Raw genomic sequence first — 19,684 nt, 5'->3', positions numbered from 1 at the left:
CTGATTTGGTGATGTGAAAGGAAAAGCAAAGAAACTGATCTAGTTCAACTGACCCAAAAATCCACTGCTGATTTTCTGAGATGAGTTTTTCTGTCAACTAACAAAGAGGCATCTGACAGGAATTGAGACATAACAGATGCACACTTTTTTTTCCTTGTGCACGCAGTAACGAGGTGTGTGTATGAACAGGGCTGACCAGATGATATTTCAGCTTTAATTACTGAGACACATGCTTGCCCACACTAGGATGTGCATATAGGCAAAGATTTAAAGGAGAAGAAAAAAAAAAAAAGAAACTTTCAAACCAAAGGAGGCTAAACAATACAGTAACATTAACCTAAACTTTATGCTCTTCATTCATTTAGCAGATTTAGTCATAAATACCACAAGAGTGTCTGTCATCCAGATACTTCAACAGAACATTTTCTTTCTTATTGCTTATTTTATATTCCCTATGTCTGACACAGTCAAGGACAAACTGGACACAAGAGGGAAGAAAAAGATATGTTTTCTTTTTCTTGGTAGTAGTACACTAAGATCAGAGGCAAGAGAACGTTTGAATAAAGGACAACGATGGAGCCAAAGAAAAGACCAAGGAAGGTGTTAAGCATGTCATAAGGAGAAGGCCAAATGCACTGCAAGGGGAAGTCCACCAAAAGAAAGACAAATAATTGCACATAAGTTTCCAGTTTTATTATCACAGCTGCAGTTTCAGGCTTGCTGTTTTCCGCAGTTCCTATCCATGCACTAAACACAGGGGTAAGAAGAGCAAGTACCATGCGAAAAACATTTCGCTCAGGTAAAGGAGAGGGGAGGAGAAGGATTTCTAGCTGATCCCATCCCAATCAGCCCCTTCAGCTCTTCCTACCGTACAGGATGTCTATTAAGCCACTAAACAAGAGGTACCCATTGCAGAAAGCCAGACATTATGCATACATAAACACAGCAATAGCACTACTGACTGACTTCTCTAACCAGACCCTGGACCACCTATGTAAAGCAATTTTATTGGTATTTGATTTCTGTGGTAATAAGAGAAAAATTAAAATATTTTTATTCTCTTTAAAAAAAACTGCTCCCCTTCACAAGACCATTAAAAGTAAGGGCTTTAGACTTCCTTTTTGTGCAGAAGTTTAAATTTTCTGAATGATCAAAGCTTTTTTGAGTAGAGCAATAACCGGTAACTCACTGGCCAAGTTAAAGTGGAGGAAAAAAAGACACCATTTTATTTCAGGTAGGCATTTTTGAACGAATCTACAGAAATGGAGGAATATTAAATTGGAAAATGAAGGTAAATAAAGACAGCCCCCCTCTTCCACCTGAAAACAAAGCATTCATACAACAGTATCTTCCAGTAATACACAAATAAAAGGGTATCGGAAACAACATAAAAAGGGATTTAAGTATCACATTTAAATACTGTGGATTTGTTTTTTAGTTTATAAATCAACTTACTTCAAAACCTAATTATTTTCTAAATAAAGGGATTACACTAGTTTCACAGCTAGTATCAAGCAGATTAATGTTAGCTGGCAGGTTAAAGATTGCTATCAAGGTTCAAAGTACGGAATTAAATATTTCTGTACTACCAACACCATTCACATTAAATATTCTCTTTTTATTCTTTTCAAAACACACTCAAATCTACACACCACTGTGCTAGTCGGCTGCAGATTTCTCTAGCTGAAGAACGGAACACCACCTTCCACAGATTTTTTTAAGTGTCTGGCTTTTCCTTACTGAGGTATTTATGTGATTCCCTATTAAACATCCAAACAAAATGAAATCCTTTTAACAATGTAACACTAGGCACTGGACCATCTTTGGTACAGGAAATGGATTATGAACAGCTCTCCAGTAACGTGGAAGTCAACAATTTAAAGAGTGAACAGCAGTACCTACTGACCTCAGCTGAGACTGTGGACCCATTGTAAAACACCCTATAGATACATCCAAAATAAAAAAGTCAATCTCTGCCCTAGAGACTATACAGTTTAAATAGCGAGCCAAACAAAGGAAGTACTATCAGTCATATCTGCAGATGGGAAACAGAGGCACAAAGAGCTTTGAACGACTCTGTGCAAGGTCATAAAGGATGCCTGTGGCAGAGCCAGGAACTGAGCCCGGAAGCTCCCAATCCTAGCCTGATGCCTTTGGATACTGAGACAATTCTTCCTTTTGCTTATCCTCCCTTTCTTTACTTAATTACTTATCTCTGAGGGGAAACACATTAACACCATGAGAGACAGTCTATTTTCCTTTTATATTTACAATCTCCATCAAATTTTCTCTAGCTTAATGTAGGACACAAAAGTGTTACAGAGAAGTAATTGAAATTGTACAAGCAATTGTAAATGTAAATGTAAAAGCCGAATCTGGTATTTCAGAAAGCATGAGAGGGAACAAAAGTGTGCATACATGATTTAGAGACTTCCCAAAATGTTTTCTAATGATCACTCCAGAATATAAATAGGCATCTATCTCCACATTCTCAAATTAAGATATTTCACATGTTAAAGTTGCACCTTGACACTCCTTACTTTTACATGATGGAAGAAATGCAGGAATGCATAATTAAAACTACACAGACAACAGTAAAACACACTTTTGTTTCTTTTTTTTTTAATGAGGGGGAGAGCAGATTTTGTACACATTTGTACAAACACAATCCTCAAAATCAGGTATCATCAAGTAATGACTCTCCAGACTACCACCACAAATACCAATCATGAAACTAACTGCATTAGCCACTGTTTCTTGCATATTTCTACAACCACTTTTTCCCCAAAGTGGCATACTGTACTATCTGATCTATTATCACAATGTGAGCCCTTTCTAAGAATATCTGACCAGCAGATGTTTACTGATATGACATTTCTGTGTACTGTTTTAGTCTGCTAACTCTTGTTCAGAGACAATTTAAACATGTGTTCCAATCTACACCTGCTGCTATGCTTGGCAATCCCCATATTTATTTTCAATCCTTTAATAAAGTTATTGATCTATGAACGCACATTTTCAGTCCCATTGTTGTTTTCTAATCGTTAGAAGTTTTCTTATCCAAGAAGTTTCGTTTGACAACTAAGTTCTGCCAGGATCTCAGAAGGCCAGTGAGTGCTGTGGCTACAACAGCAGCACTTGTTTCAGCTCCTATCAGGTTTTTGAATGCTGCTAAATAGTCAAACTGTGCAAGCTGCCACTCTGAGGTCTCTCCTCCAGAGTGGTTAGGATAAAAGAAAACCGATTGCTAACATCATGCACTGAGTGCAACAGACAGAGAAGCCTGACCTGCTTAAGTCCTCACAGACCAGAAGGTGGCCCATCGTCCCTACTGCCCCAAGTTGTGTGCCAAGCTCAAACACCACGGCTGGGGGAAGAGAACCTGCCTCCATTTGTTTTCCTTTTTGGCATTAAAGCTGCTTCAGCAGTTCCCAGACAAGCCCCATGGATCACAAATGACCGCTGCTGCAGCAGTATGGATGTGGGAATTTAAAATTTTACTGTTACTTTCGTGTGTTGCACAAGCATGAGAATGGACGTATGGGTTTACACTACAATGCAACACAGCTGAGCATTAGCAGAAACTCACGGAACAACCTCCTGTTTGTGGGTTTTTCTTTCCTCCTCATCTCAGATGTTAGTAGTTCTCAACAGAAAAACAAAGTTTTAGGAATGCACAGAGCAAGAATTTATGATGCAGTTCGAAAGCCCCCTTTAACACCTAAAGGAGCATCTTCTAGTAGCCTGTAATGTTCCTTTACCTTCTCATTTAATGAAGACTTCACCACAAGTGATATCCCTAGAGGTCTCTATCAGCTTTCCAGAATAAAAACAAGAAAAAAAAGGGAAAAGCTTTAGGACTTTCCCATTGTCTGCACTGTAATATTTCTCGGTAAGATTTCCCACTGACATAGAATATAATATACTCAAATTACACCATCAATACTTATTCAGCATAAGCATCAACTCTATTAGGCACGGCCAACTTTTGAGCTATTCATGCTTTTCTTTTGAAAAGGGAGATCATTTGAATCCTTCGCTTATCTCTTCCTGCCTACACTTGGTCCAGAGAACAGCTGAAAACGTTATTGAAAAATTTTTTCAACAGTGATGAGATTTCAGACTACCTAGACAACTCCGCTCTAGGTTCTGCTGAGAAGACAGCCCTAACTTCAGACACTTGCACTATGAAGAAACTAGCAGGAGAACTGGTATGTCTTAGGCACAGACAAATTCACAGGAAGAGTTCAAAGTGTATTATCTTAAATCTATCCTCTAGTAGAGAAATTAGAACAGGTCTCCAACATCTTTCAACTCATGCACACGGCTACAATTAAGACTCCTGCAGTAAGCATACCCTTGTAAAACTACCATAAGGAACTTAAGATAATACCTGTTTGACGTACTTTGTGAAAATGACAAGATGAATAACATGAGCATAAATTTGAAATTAAGTACCCTAAAATTTTCATATGATCTTTTGAAGGAAACAAGGCTCATGTGATCATGCAGTCCCTCAACAGCCCTCAATAACTTGCTCCTGATGACCAGTTGCAAGCAGATTCAACAGCAGGCTGCGGTTCTTAAAGCTCTTCCAAGCTGTCAACCTAGCTGAAGGTTTTAACTTTAAAAAAAAAAAAAAAAAGATAAAAGCATTGAATTAGGATCCATACCAGAGAGGAAGCTGCAGCATGAATGTAACTATTATTTTTTCTCCCAGGCAAGCTGGCTGCTCAGAACAGAAGAGCTGGGCAGTCAGCAAACAAAGTTTTCCATCAGGTACAGCAGTATGCTGCCTTTGTCCAAACGGTACCCAGGGAAAGGCGCAGAAGGCTTTACGCATCAAAATAGCAGGGAATAGAAAGAGGTTAAGAACTTGCAGGGAGAAATTGCAGTTGTTACAGCGGTGAAAGATTATAGAGGTTACAGAAAGAAACAGGGTTATTGCAGTGGGGGAGATACAAGGCACAAGATTTGTTAATCCCCACCACCCACCCAGCTTCATTAGTTTTAAGACTCAAGGAACCATTTGTTTGTTTATTGCCTTATGTCACCACATCCATACAGAGAATGCAATATACATAGTACTGTGCAATAACAGGGCTGGCAGCTCCATAGTCATTGATACAGTTCAGGAAATCACACTGCAGTACATGCTGTATTAACCTTTTCTAAAAATTATGGCATCCTCTGAAAGGGCATTTATGAGCTTAGTATTACTTCAGGGTACAAGCAGAATGTTTATGACTTGACAGCCTTCATCCACGTTCACTTCATTTAACGTAACAGCAACTTTCATTTACTAGTTCCCCTTCAGCAAAATTAGTTTAGGAAATCTGACTCTGCCACTCATCTAGAAACAGATTTTCCTCTCCAATTCCCAGAGAGGAACTGTATTTGCAACCATCTTGATGTTATAGTTAACAAAACAAATAGGGCATTCACTTCAACACTGTCTATTAAATTGGCATTTTTGACTTTTTTTTTTTAAAACCTTGGACTTTTTTTTAAAAAGCACTTTTCATATAGAAAAAGGAAAAGTTCTTCTTATCTCCCCCTTCTTATCCCTCAGAGTTGGCTTGTGCTCTTAAAACTACTGCCTTCCTAGTAGAAAAGGCTCTGGACAAAGTGGACAAAAGATGAGAAGATCATCTTTCCCTGTCTCCCAAAGGAAAGAAGACACAAGAATGCCTGTGAAACCCCAGAAACAAAGATGTATTCAGACTTACTGTAAAATGTTGAAATCTGTCACTAATATACACTAAGTATCAGTTAATTGTATGAGGAATGCACGTGGTCACAATTTTAATGGCACACGGTACAGCGTAACTAATAAATTGAAGCAACATTCCATATGTTATCACTTTCTACTCTGTGCAACATCTGGAAATGCAAATGTTGCACAACAGGATATTACAGAACATTAAAAAAAAAAAAAGAGAGACAATATTCCATATTCAAGTTATTTTTTCTAATAAGACTTTGAGAAACTATGAAGTGCAGTCATTCAAATATGCAGTACAACTGCTGCACCGGAAGCCTTTTTGGCGGAGAAGCAGTCTCTGAAAATACACAGTTATTTACAAAGGTCAACACAAAAATATATAAACAAGTTATATGGGTATTTTCCTTTGTTTTAAGTTGAAGAGCTTTTGCAAGTACAAGGTATCATAGTAAACACCTTAAGGTCCTGGAGAAGACCAGACTGGTTTTGATACTGCTGAAGCTTCTTTGCAGTATTTTTTAAGGTTTACCTTCTGAAAGAAAAAAAAAACAACCAAACAACAAAAAACCAAAACACATCACCTTCTCTTCTGCCTTACCAATTAATCTATATACAGAACAAAGCTCACTAACAGGAAGTGGCATGATAATTATTATTTTTGTATTCTAAAGTAAAGAACCTAATGAGAGTCTCTACCAAGCAGAGAAAACAATACAATCTAATGGAAGGACATCTGTATTTTAAATCCTCATGCAAACTTAAGAGGTGTATCCGAGATGTTTTAGAGAGATTCCAATCATGTAAGTACAACTGAGGACAAATCAGTGTAAGGCTTCTTTCATTGGGTAAGTCAACTAAATCATTCAGCTATGCTTTAAAATAAAGACTAGTCCTGCCAAATACATGTTTAAGCCCTCTCCTTGGAACTCCTTAAGACATTTCTTAAAAATAAAATAAACTTCACAAGAAGGAAACCACCTAAACCATTCAGAAACTCCAAACGCAGAACTCTGAATACACAAGCATCACAAAGTGAGCAGCAAGACCTTTCAGAGAAGCTGTTCTGCCTTGTCATTACAAAAAACAGAGCAAGGTCAATCATCTCATAAAATTATATTTCCCAATACAGGCTCTAGAATGGATAATCATAAATGAGGCTACTGAGTCTTGATTATAAGGTATGACAGAGTCTACAAGTTGCATAGGTCCTAGGAAGGAACAAGAATACAGACAGAAGGCAATGTCTTCCCATCACAGTACGTAGATTTTCCAAATCACTTAGAAAAAATACTTTGAGGAAAAACTAATTAAAGGAGGGGTGAGGAGTGACAGACCACAGCAATTAAAAGATTTCTTTTTAAAGGAAGAGAAGTAAAAATGTAGCTCCTTAGAAGCCAATGGCAAAACCTTCATTGACTTCAACAAGAACACAACTTCCCTGCTCATGTTTAACATTCATTATATCTAACTCATAGGAAATTTACCAATAGTTGGAATTATTACAGAAAGTGCAAGAGCCAAAATAAAATCTCTAATCTTGCAGTTGACAAACCAAGAAAAATTCCAAATGTTCTTCGCAAGATGTTTATTCTTAACAATTACTTGAGCTTTCCACATAAATTATCTTGTTCTATTTGACTTCCTTTTAGTATTTGAGATGCTTTTCTTGTCTTTACCTCAACAACTGAGAGTTTTAATAGGGAAGTATTGTTACTGGTATTTACATAACAGTTAAACCTATATTGATAAGAACACTGATGTGTTTTGCTAGAAATCAACAATAGTTCTCAAAAATACTTTATTTTCCCAGATTTACTATCTGACTGCCCTTATCCTGAAGCAGAGGCCATCAACCGTTTTGCAACAGTGCAGGAAAAGATACGATTGCAACAAAATACTGCCATCACATAGTGCCATAGTACTTACCCTAACAGGAGGGCTCCGTGCTTGCACCCTTTGCTGCTGTCCAACTTGAGAGCTCTGCAGGTCCTTTGATCCGCAATTAGCTACAGTGTTGATGGGGACCCTTAAAGCATTTGTGCTACCAGTCCCACCAGCAGCGCCGGGTTTTCGAGGCCTCTGTTTGATGCCATCCAGTAGTCTAACAAGCAGAATATTACTGGGAAGTTCGTCAACGCTGCAGTCCACTAAAGTCCTGCACTCTGGGCATCGAAGCTCATTTCGAGAGCTCACAATGCCCAGCAGACAGCGTTTACAAAACGTGTGTTGGCAAGGCAAGACTTTTGCGGAAGCATCAAGGCGTTCTAAGCAAACAGGACACTCCAACAGATCCAGCAAAGCTGATTCATCCATTTTCTTTGTATTATTTAACCAAAAACCAAATCCTTGCAGAATTTGTGTGTTTTGAGCACTCCAAGGATATCATGTTACATCCATTCCTCTTCTGACTGTGCTCTGAAATTTTTTGAGGGAAAAAGGCATTAATAAGCTGGAAAAAGAGTCAGCAAGACTATTTGATATGAAGATGTTCATACGAAGAGCAAAATAAGAGATCTCTAGACTAATTCAGTAGATATTTTCAATATATAAAAGAAACATCAAAATACCAATAAATAATAGCAATCTATATTATCTATTCAGTTAAAGTATTACAACAAATGCTAACAGGCTTTTAAATTCAAGTCCCCATAAATTTTAATCTTGAGTGATGCTATTTTCTCAAATTATCCCAGAATGAAGAGCTATCCTCAGTATAGCATTATAATAAAGCTTACTCTTCATAGTTCTTGCTTAATACACCTGTATCTCTGAGCATTTATTTGAAATTAGCTTTTTTCACAACAAGAAGACAGTGAAGGTAACTACAACTGGGTCCAAAACAACAGAGCGTACACCAATAGGGCATAGCAAGGGGAATTACATTTAAGACTAAGCTAATAGCAGACTACATTTCTACCATTTCTGTGAAAAGTAACAGCAGCCCATTACGCACATCAGTCTTGAAAATAGCCTCTAGCTCACAGGGTTTTAAGCTTACCAGAGGCACTGACAAGAGGGTTCATTACAGTGCCGCCTTTAAGAAGCGCTTCAAAAACTATCGCGAAGTGATTTACAGCAGGAAGTGCTACTGCCATATCGTTAGGACAACACGAGTGCTGCGTATGCAGCCACAGAGGCAGAGGCAAGCCTTCAGCCAGCTTAAGTGCATGCAACGAGGGGCTGGAAAAAGGGAGGGAAAAAAAATCCCACCACCGACAAGCCCCCTAAAAATTATAATTCTGCGGGAAGTCACACCACCCTGCTCCGCAGGGGAGAAAATGGCTTGTTGAGCTCGGCAGTCCCCACCGCTACGCGCCCGCGTACTTGGCGCGGCAAGGCAGCCCCAGCCCGGGCCCGGGCCGCTGCCCCAGCGCTTCCCGCGGCGGCACGGCGGGAGCCCAGCCGGCCGCGCAGCCCCGTCCTGCCCCTCGGGGGCTGCGAGGCCAGGCTCCGGGCGAAGTTGAGCGCCTCCACTCAGCCCCCGCCGCCGGCCTGCGGAAGCGGCTCGCTCGGCTCCCCGGGCGCCGGACGCGTGTCGAGGCGCTCCTCCCCGCACCTACCTGCTTTCGGGCTCCGCGTCCATACCAGCTCCTTTATTTATTTCTGTTTCCCCACTCCCCCCTTTAAAAGCGATTCGCAGGCAGACAGACCCGGCGGCAGGCGGTACGCACCCCTCCGCGGGCCCTCCGGGGAAAGGGATGAGCGGGGCCGGCACCCCCAAGAGGTGCATCCCGCGGCGGGGCGGGGGGAAGGAGGCGGGCGGGGGGCAGGTCCGGGGCACAGGGCTGTCACCCCGCCCCGCGGCGGTGAGGGGAAAGGGGGGGGTCGGGCCTGCGGTCCCTCCGCCGCGCCGAGCCGCCCCTCAAGGGGCGCGGGAGGATCCCCGGGGAGGCCAAGCACCGCCCCCCTCCCCGTCCCTCACCGACTCTCACCGTGTGGCGCCGCAGCGGGCCGGAGGGGCTGCGCCGCCCCCGCTTTGTTCCCGTGAGGAGCCGCCGCCGGCCCCACCGGTGCCTCTCCCGCCGCGGCAGCGCCGAGGCTCCCGTCCCCTCCCCGCCCCGCCGCGCAGGGCTGACGCGAGGGGCGGCACCGCCCCGCCCGGCACGGCACGGCACCGCCCCGCCGAGGGGGCCGCGGGGAGGGCGGCCCCCGACCCGGCCCGGGCCGCCTCCGACCCGGCCCGGGCCACCTCCCCTCAGCAGCAGCACCTCCCCTCACGGGAGGGGGCGGGGCGCGGGGCCGGGCCGTGGCGGCCGCCCCTTCCTCCCCACCGCCCCCTCGCCAGGTGCCCCGGGGTGGCGGTTGGGGGCTTGCCGGGATGGGTCATCCGCTGCCGCGCCGGGGGGAGGCGCTCCCCGCCCGGTTTGTGAGGTGGGGGGGCCCGGCCAGGCACCTGAGGCTGCCGCCGCCAGCGTGGGGGCGGCGGCGGCGAAGGCGGGCGGGTGGTCGGAGGGCACCCCCGCGTTCTGTGGTAAATCAGGCCCGGGGTGCCGGTCCGCGGCTGCCAGGCCCTACGGAAGGAGGAGCCGGGCGCCTCCGCGTCCGGAGAGCCAGGGTGCCCAGAGCTGTGCGGCGGCCCGGCCAAGGAAACGCTCCTCAGGCGGAGCGGGCTTGTGTGGGGCGAGGGGGCCTCTCCCGGCGGGGCACCCGGGCCTGTCCCCCGGCTGTACGCCCTCTGCTCCGGGCGCGAAGGGCGCAGCGTCTCGGTGGGAAGGGGTGAGGTCCGGGCGCGGGGGAGTCGCGGCGTTTCCCGCCTCTGGGCGGTGGTCAGACGCCGTGGCGGTGGGTACGGGCAGGGAAGTGAGGCAGGTGGGTGCCTTGTCACATCAAGTGCTGCTTTCGGCTGCGGCAGTGCTCCCTCAGGCCCTTGCAGACCACTCTGTGATAAGGTCGAACGCAGCATAAAGGATTAATCTCGGGTGTGCGTGCCTCTCAGGATGAAACAAAGTTATTTGTTAGTGTTGCTCAATTAAATAATCAAGTGAGGTCAGAAACTGCCCCAAATTGGTGTGTGTCTGTCTTGACACATGCACCTGTGTTCAGGAGATAAAGTGATTGCTTTGGCGGTGTTATGTGAAATACTTCTCTACAGGACTGTGGGAATGAAGGAGGAAGTAAACCCTCAGGTATATACAAATTATCATAAAAGAAAACGGCAAAAAGGAATTTTAAAAACACACTTTTTCAATCAGATGAGGCACCTTATCTATGGATGGTGAAAAAATTTAGGGAAATATTTAAGTTCCAGTTAATCATCTTGTCAGCTGCAACTCAAAAAGGAAGCAATCTGAAAGCTTCCTTCTTGTGTGTAGTTTTGAGCTATTCAAGTTTGTTGTCATTCTTACAGAGTTTTATGTGCATATAAAAAGCTTTTTTTTTTTTCATGGGTTGTGTAGGTTTGTATAGCGTGGTAAGCTGATAGTGACAGGCTTTTCTATCTTGCTTTCTGGATTTGTTAGCTTGATTGTTTTCTATACGGTAATGATACTCTGTGATTATTAGGATTTCCAAATAAGTGCTCACACTGAATGCATCTCTAATTCTTATTTTTTTTTAGTAGTAGTAGAAATATTGAAAGTGCTAAATACCTGCAGTTCATTAAGAAATAAGATTTCTTTCCCCATGAATTCTAGAGTTTAGGAAAACATACGGATGGGGTTCTGGTCTGTGTCTGTGCTTTCTAGGGAGTATCGTAACGTAAATAGAAGAGAAGGGTATAAACATCTGATACTTAGGAATATTCCCATGTCTCATAGTATTCCTCTATCTTGCCGTTGTCAGTGCTGCCACTACAGAAAGAAGGATAATCAGTACGTTTAAAATAGGGACTTCTGAATCTAAACAGAAGTTCATCTCACAATTGGATTCCCCTTTTTGCCATAGCTTTTCCAAAAGATCTCAGCAAGGTTGCGTGGTAATAATTTGCCAGCCTTTCCAGCATAGTTTTGTAAGCAACGCAATTATTGTTGTCGAAACTTAGTTTGCTTCCTAAGGAATGTAAAATATCCATTGAAACTCTAGAGGAATTTACAATGCAGGTGGTGCACCAGGGAAGCAAGATGAAAGTTCAGGGAAGCAGGATAAAAAGATTAGCCCTTTTTCAGGGCTGGTCTTTGATAATGTTTTATGTAAAGTCTGTAAAATGCTAAATATATTGTGGGATACTAGCCAAAGCAGTAAACATTCTGAAGAGTATCAGATAAATATGTTACTTCCTGAGCAGCAGCAGTAGTTAATTTTCAAACAAATATAATCTATGTAAAAAACGGTGGGAGTGCGTGCTGATGTACGCCACTGCCCTCTTATGGGTGAAGTGTTTGACTCGGAGTGGCTGGAATAGTCTGATGCCAGGACTGAAAGGAACAGAATTGCTATTACACCGAAGCATTTATTCATTCTCACTTCCAGCCACAAGCAGGGAACACTTAGCACATTTTTACACGAGGAGACCTCCCTTCTTGAAACCATTCTGTTCTTATGTAGTTCATTATATCCTTGCACAACTTTTACGAAGTAATTGATGCAAAGGAGAGATTGCACAGGGCAAAGAACCATTGAAAACACAGATTTGAAGGAAGAGGCTCTCCAGTTACTCAAATACCTGGATTTCTACGATTATAATGTCTATTAGTATTTGTTAATATTTGTGAAAACATATTTTACACATTTTTGGTGTAATAAATTGTACTTCTGAAGTTGGTTTTCAGGCACAAACTTTTTTTTTTTTTTTTTCCTCCAGCATATGCTGTTCCTCTTCACCTGGAAGCCATTGGGTAAAGGAAGAAGCAAAAGGCGATAGGCAGAACAGCAAAAGACAAAATGTCAGTAGCAAAACTGGTAATGCCTGGTTTCTTTCCTCTTTCTGTGTTCTGTGTCCAGCATCCTTGGTGCAATAAACCCACTATGTCCTCTGTGCTCCTGCTTCCCTTTTGCCGATACCTTCTTTTTCTTCTGTGGGCCAACCAACCTACAGGCCTCCCCCCGTGTCTTCAGCCTTCTCTGCTAAAACAGTTGTACTTTATATTCCCTCCCTAAACACTACTGCAGTAATTCCTGTTTCTATCACATTTCCAAGTATCCTTAGTTTTTCCTCTGTCTTTAAAATGCGAGGCAGTGTATACTGTGTCTGGCTTTGAGCAACACTGGCTAACTGATAAGTTGGCAGGCTAACAAGAAGAGATAACTTGACCTTTGCTGCACCCTTTTCTGTAGGGGGGACATTAAATTTTAGGTCTTTTCTGGATTTGACCACTGTTTTCCATAAAACCTATAGAATCTTAATACCTTTACAAATATTCTGTCAGGTTTTGCCAATGAATTATAAATAATTGGGAAGAGGGGCTGACAGATGCACTCTATAATCATTTACATCTAGTTTCTTAGGAAATTTAACTAAGAAGTATATGAGATATTTCAGAATAGGATTCCACTTGTTAGCATGCAAATCTTTTGAAACTTACAGACATTTGTAAACTAATGCGTGAAAGAGCAAAAGCATTAAATGCACTAAAACACACTAATGCACTGAAAAACAAAACCAGGTCCAATCTCCATTCTAAGACTACAGAATGCCCCTGAAGATTGTGGCCCTGATGGCAGGATAACCCGTGCGCCTGGAAAAGTCATGTTAGCAGTCTGTATATTTAGATTCATAAAACAAAACTGAGTGAGTGCAGAGTAGAGAAACCCTGGCCTGTGAGAATAAACATGAAGGCATATTTAATTTATTTGTGAATTCCATCTTTAAAATCTTGAGATGACTACAGAAGACTCAAAGGTAATAATCATAGAACAAGAGGTGTTACGTCCTATCAGAAAGAAAATAGAAGATAGTGTCTTGTGGCAGTTGTAGTCGGATTTTTTTTTATTTGTAGGCTGTATTGTAGGTTCAGGAATGAATTTTAACATTAGGATTATTTCTACTGAGAAGAATAAGCATGTTTTTGTTTTAAGATACATTCTTTGTACTAAACTATAGCTATTTTTTTGTCAGAAAGGATGATGTTTCCCCATTTGTAATGTCCACATTAGCCCATCTTTCCCATGCAATATAGATCTCAAGCACAGACCAAAAAGGTTAATCTTATTTCCTGATAAAATGACCCCTGGAGATGCAGTGGCAATTTCCTTTCAAAGGCCACACAAAATTCCCACTGACACCAATTTAGTAAGAGTTTACCACTGATGGCCATGCTGATATTGCTGGCTTTCTATTGGCAAGTACAGCACATAGTGAAGCATGGCCAACTTTCTTCAGCCTTTGCTGGAAATGAGCAAGGATGTTCCTCAATGACTTTGTTCCTTTTTCGTTAGAGTTGGGGATTTTTTTAGTGTGGGGTTTTTTGGGGGGGGGGGGGGGTTGAGGGGATTATGGTTTGGTTTTGGGTTGGATTGGTTTTTGTTTTTTTTTACAACAAGATGTTTTTGCTGCAGTTAGTGCTAGCTTTAATTTTAGCTTGGTTACTGTTAGCGGAATTCTAGCAGCGTGGAGCTCACCATGGTTGATACTGATCCAGTCAGTTTGCTGGCAAAATGGGTTTTGTGCTGTCCCTGCTGCACTTTCTGTGTGAACTAGTCGTAACCAGATCAATGACTGTAATACAGATGTACTTCTAAGGCTTCTGAAACCTGCCAGAAGGATCTCTGCTGTTCCTGTATTTGTGAGGAGGCAGGAGAAACGGGTTGTGCTTTCAGTACATTTTGGCTTCTAGTTTTACATTTTTATTCTGTGTTCGAGGCATCTAGCTTGGGGTATAGACAAAAGTTGCCTGGCTGTGTCTCAAATCTCACAAGACAGAGATGACATTTGACTTTTACTTTTTAGTTCCCTGTTTTCTTGAGGAGAGTATCATTTGTGTATTAACGTTGTGAACTAGCTTTCTCTGACAATGTGAAGCTGGGATCGTACCTTTGCACATATTGATGCTTTTATAATAACTTAATTTGCGTTGTAATGAGGGAAAGAGAAAAAGTGGCTGTGGCATTAAAGAATAAAAATGTTACAAATTCTCAGTGTTTAGGTGAGCTCTTGTAACCTTAGGACGTTTCCACCAGGCTAGTCCCAGGAAAACACTTACTGGGCTTATGGGTGCTTATGTTCCATGTAGCCTAGCTGCAGCATCCACTGCTGTACCTCGTAGAAATGCAGTAAGGTGTTGGTGTGTGTAGGTGGTCAAGAACTTGATTTAAATGATCATTACACTGATGGGAACATAGTGCCCGCATCTCATAAACCAGCAAGCGTGAAATTGCCCTTACTACAAGCAAGGTTAAAGAAAAAGCAAAGGAGAATGTTTATTTAAAGAAATCAAACTAGATGGCACAGCTGTGAAGATTTTAGAAGAGGTACAGAAATGTAAGAATCCAATCTTAATAAGTTTATTCTAAAATCAAATGATCTTTTTCCTTCCTTGCATGCAGCTGATAAGCCGCAGACCTCATCTGTGAGGCTGCCGAGTAGGTCCTAATGCTCCTTTGGCTCTCTAGAATTAGTGCTGTGTCCACAGGGGACATTCCTGTGGGAACAGAGCATGCCAGATTCTCTGTTCAATCCTTTTCTAGGTATCTCCCAATCCTGTTTAGATCTGCTCTCCCAAAGATTCATAAGTGATTCAGGATGTAGTTTTAGAATTATTGACTGCCCTAGACTTTTTGGAATACTTACATGCCATTCTAATAGTTTGCTATGTTGTTAGCAAATTTTAAGCTATTAAAAAGCTATTAATATTTTCCCCATGTGCAAAGGCTACGGACAAGTCACAGGCTAAAGCTGTTTCATATGAACAGTAAACCAATAACCATATAAATGTTTAAGTAGAATTATTGTGTTACTGACTCTAGACAGATCAGGCAGAACTATAATCAACCACTTGGAGTGACAGTGGGCTGGAGTGACTAAACTCCAATTTTATCCTTGAGGAACATTGTGACAAATGTTTGGAGCTCTCAAAACCCAAACAGATGAGATGAGTTGTGGGGCCCAAACAATTTTTTTCTTTTTAAATAAGTGAAAACATAGTATCATAAAGGATATGCAACATTCATAAAAGTTTACTTAGTCTTCATTACCACACCTCATTACCAAAGTATGTGAAAGAAGCTGAACGTCTGGAGACTGGATACTTGGCATGTATAGTATTTGAACAAAAAAATACAGTATTAGATAGGAGGCACTTTTGCATGTGGACTGTGCAGAGGGAGGCAGGTTGTGGGCATTGGGAGAGGTCTGTATCCATCATGTCAGGTCTACAGTTCCTAGATTCTGTCTTTTGTTATATTTCTAGAAAGGCACTGCAGCTTCACTCTCTAAAATCCGTGAGACAGACAAAAGCTAGTCAGTAAGTTTCACGAATAGGGAAGAATTCACAGCACTGTACTATTTTATCTAAAGGGTGCTGCATTCAAATTAACCCTCCTAGAGCAAATATCCTTGGCCAAAGCCTCAGGGTCCTATCCTCAGAAAAGCATCCTCCAAAAACTAGCAGGCTGGAACCTCGGACCTCTTCACATTTTCACACCAAATATATCTTCAGAACATATTAAGCATGCCCTTCAGTCTTTCTAGATGAGAAATTTTCTGTCTGCTCAGAAGTCTGCTCAGAGCATAGGCTCTACGACAGGTGATTTAAGGGATGTTATTTCTCTTTTGGGCAACTGCACGACAACATAATGAAAACTCAGAAATTTCTGTGGGTTTTAACAAACACCTTATTCTAGGTGTCTTATTCTAAGAGCAGTTACTGGAAGTGCATTAACAGAGGAGCAATTCTTAAAAACCACTGGTGCTTTTGTGGTCATTAAAGCATGAGAAATGTACAGTAGCAGCAATGATATGTCTGTAGTGTGGTTTGTGTGTGTTTTATGGTGAATCCTGCAGTTCCTCCTACTGTCCAAATCAGGAAATGTGTTGAAAAGCACCGTACTCCCTTCACCTAGATCTCCGCTGCAGTGAGAGTTGGTTTGGATTTTGTCCCAGAACAGTCTGACTGTAGCTGTGCCACACTCCCAGGCTTAGGAGCAGGTAAGATGCTCCAGCATAAATATGTGACACCTTTCTATATGAAACTCTTGTGTTTTTAGAGCAAAGTCTCCAAGAAGAATTTGCTAGCTTGTTTAAATTCTAAACTAAGCGATTTTAGAGTTTTGAGTGCTGCAACAGTTTGATAGCTGGCCAAAAAAACCCCCCCCAAAAAGTTGTCATGTTAGTTCTTAAAAGCATGCTCAGCTAGTTTTTTCAGAGACTTATTTCCTTAAAATATTATTTTCCTACTAAAACGGTCTGCTGGGCAGAGCTATCTGACAGGCAAGTAGAATAATCAGCATGTTTACTTTTCAAACATCTCTGCCACACTTGCACAGTTTGCTGTGGTGTCAAACATACATGAGTGATGAAATAGGTTTCGTAAGAGTTTGTGTACTAGGATATAAAAAATGAAAATGTGTTACAGCATCCCAAACTAGTCAAAGCATTGTCTTTATACCAAGGTAAAGCATTTTCTTTGAAACATCCCTTTTTGGAATGTATCCTCAGCTACAAGGAAAGTTGCATTCCCATTAGCACAAATTATGCTTCTTGTGTTGTCTGAAAGGTACGGAAGCTCCTTTACAGCTTCAGTTATCTGCAATTGCTAGTACACTTAGGAAAGGATGTAGGCAGAGGTTTGGATGTAATAAGTGTACCATCCATGTACTGTTGGTTTTGTCTATGATATCTTAGAAGCAAAAAGCAAGGATTTCCAGTGTAGCTGGACTCTGAAGGAAAGTTTTGAATTACATTGGGATGAAAGTCAGGGAATAAAGGGACAAGTTCCCCAGTGATTTTTTTTTTTCAGAATCACTATAATTCTGCTACCACAGTTCCTTGCAAACAGAGGAACGTAGGAAAAAAAACCCCAAAACTTTCCTTGTTCAAAATAAGATTAAGGAAGTGAGATAAATTTATGGAGTATTCATGGTACTACTTTGGATTTCTTTTATAAAGCTTGGGACGTGGCTTTTAAGTCGATGAACACATTGAGATGCAAAATGAATTCTCTGAGGCTGCTAGCACTATAAGACTATGTAATCACTCCGGGATTGCCAAAGAGGTTGTTTTTTTTTTTTTTTTGTAGATTTGTGTCACTTTCACTCCCACACATCTGGCAAGAGACCTCTCCACTGGCTTAGTTGAAAATCTTATCTCATAGATCATTACTAGCAATAAATTCCAGCCTTTGTGCTCACTTATATTGTCCCACAGCCTGGAGTCACTGATTTGGTGGAACTAGGAATTTGGGCTGTAAAATATTTACTCATTAACACACACCAAAAAAAAAAAAGCCTCAAAACCAACCCTCCAGCTTTTTCTTTGTGAAGCCAGCTCTGAAAATGTAAATCATATCAAACTGGCTCTCAGGGCCAAAGAAAACAGGCAGCTGGATTCCATCCCTTTAGCTAAGAATCGGCCCTTAAATACCTCTTAAATATACACTTTATATGAGCTACAGTCAAACTAATTTTCAAGTAATGTTTTCCCACGTGTGCCAGAAAATGCGACCAGCAACTCTCTGCATGGGGATGTGACTAGGGCACTGACAATGGATAAGCATGCCAAAAACCTGTTCACAAGCATCACTGCAAACTGCTAATGCAGTTCTACTACTATTCTTCTCTCGGGTCACACCTACACTAAAAAAAGGATGTATTTTTAATCCATGTCACCGTCCTTAAATATAGCTAGGGCAGCTGTGCTCAAAACAGTTGTCAGGAAATGGTCTGTGCTCGGTGTTGTCTTATGTGCTAGTTCACATTAGTCAGTGAGCATTTTTCTGGTATTGCATTCTGGAAGCATTCTTTTTTATGGTATTTATTGTGCTGTTCCTTTTCTATGTGACAGGGATGGGGAGCATGAAGGCAGAGTTACCTCGTGCATTGAAGATTTTGCAACTAACAACGAAAAAGACTGGAAAGATAAGAGAAGGCAAGACAAATGAAGGGAGATAATGACTGGCATAAATGCAGTTATCCGTGCAGGATAAATTTAAATAATTTGGTGGGGAGGAAGCAAAGGGACAATTCCCAGAACTAAACCACAGATCACCAGTTTAGTGACCTGTCTCCTGGAATACCCTTAACAAGCAGGATCAGAGTTAGTAATAACCAGCAAGTGTTGCTGGGTAGCAGGGGTGTTCTCTAGGTGTGGGGAGAAATGGTATGGAGATGCTCAAGATGCAGTGTACTCTAATATCCCTCCATTCTGGATCATCAGATTTCAGAATAAAAATTGGCAAATGGCAGATCATAAAGCCAGAATATTTTCCAGGAGTCCCAACAATCATTCTTGAGTAACTTACCCCAGCAAAAACATAGAATAAACAATCAGGGAATAATGAACTTGAAATGCCTTCCCCTGTTGTTTTCATAGGACAAATTAACAGTGTTTTGACTTGAGGTAGTGTTGTGTAACATGAAACATAGTAGTTTTAACCAAAATACCAGGATAATCCAGGAACAAGCTGTCACTTAATTTTTGGCACTTTTATTTTAGTTTCCCAAGCGAATACTAGTGAGTGCGTGGAAGTGGTTTTTTTTTTTTTTTAATCAATCCTGTTACATATCCGCATACACTGCCATCTAGAATGAGGTTAGTGCATTATAGCTGCTGCGGGAACCTTAACTCACTTTCATTGACTTTAGGAGGATTAAATCAGAAACAATACTATTTTAATGCCGTATTTTGTATTTACTTGGCAAATACGCTTGTCAATTTAAAGTTTCCCATGGGAGGTGTTAAGAGGTCACTGAAATTTTCCTGGGCAAGGGAGAGTGGTTGAAACCTTGGCCTTCCTGCTGCTTCCTTCAGTGTTTTTCTTCATGTCATTAGTGCTGTACTCGGCCCTTTTCCCCCAGCTTCCATTAGAAGAGGGAGTGAGTGAATGTGAAAATGTTAGTGAGAAATGGAGGCAAGAAACACAGAGAAGG

General features: G+C 41.7%; 1 protein-coding gene and 1 long non-coding RNA gene across 3 annotated transcripts in view; one reads left to right on the top strand and one right to left on the bottom strand.

Moving 5' to 3' along the window:
• Positions 1-9,831, bottom strand: part of SH3RF1 (SH3 domain containing ring finger 1) — a 95,455-nt gene extending 85,624 nt beyond the window's left edge. Inside the window, exons 1-2 of one of the 2 annotated variants that reach the window (XM_075500325.1) lie at positions 9,658-9,831; positions 7,652-8,140 (exon numbers count right to left, since the gene is read on the bottom strand). In XM_075500325.1, coding sequence (XP_075356440.1) covers positions 7,652-8,038 — 387 coding nt within the window. In that variant the 5' untranslated portion in view covers positions 8,039-8,140; positions 9,658-9,831. Of the gene's footprint in view, positions 1-7,651; positions 8,141-9,285; positions 9,519-9,657 lie in introns of those variants that run through there. The other variant, XM_075500326.1, reaches the window with a different exon arrangement.
• Positions 9,832-10,070: 239 nt separating this feature from the next.
• Positions 10,071-19,374, top strand: LOC142408662 (uncharacterized). Its single transcript, XR_012775369.1, has 4 exons — positions 10,071-10,441; positions 12,465-12,546; positions 16,602-16,745; positions 18,600-19,374. It is a non-coding gene; the product is annotated as an uncharacterized LOC142408662 (long non-coding RNA).
• Positions 19,375-19,684: the final 310 nt, after the last annotated feature.

The sequence above is a fragment of the Mycteria americana genome, chromosome 4, assembly GCF_035582795.1.
Source record: "Mycteria americana isolate JAX WOST 10 ecotype Jacksonville Zoo and Gardens chromosome 4, USCA_MyAme_1.0, whole genome shotgun sequence".
Classification (NCBI taxonomy): Eukaryota; Metazoa; Chordata; class Aves; order Ciconiiformes; family Ciconiidae; genus Mycteria; species Mycteria americana.
Note: the sequence above shows the minus strand (reverse complement) of the source record. Positions and strands in the feature narration are given on the sequence as shown.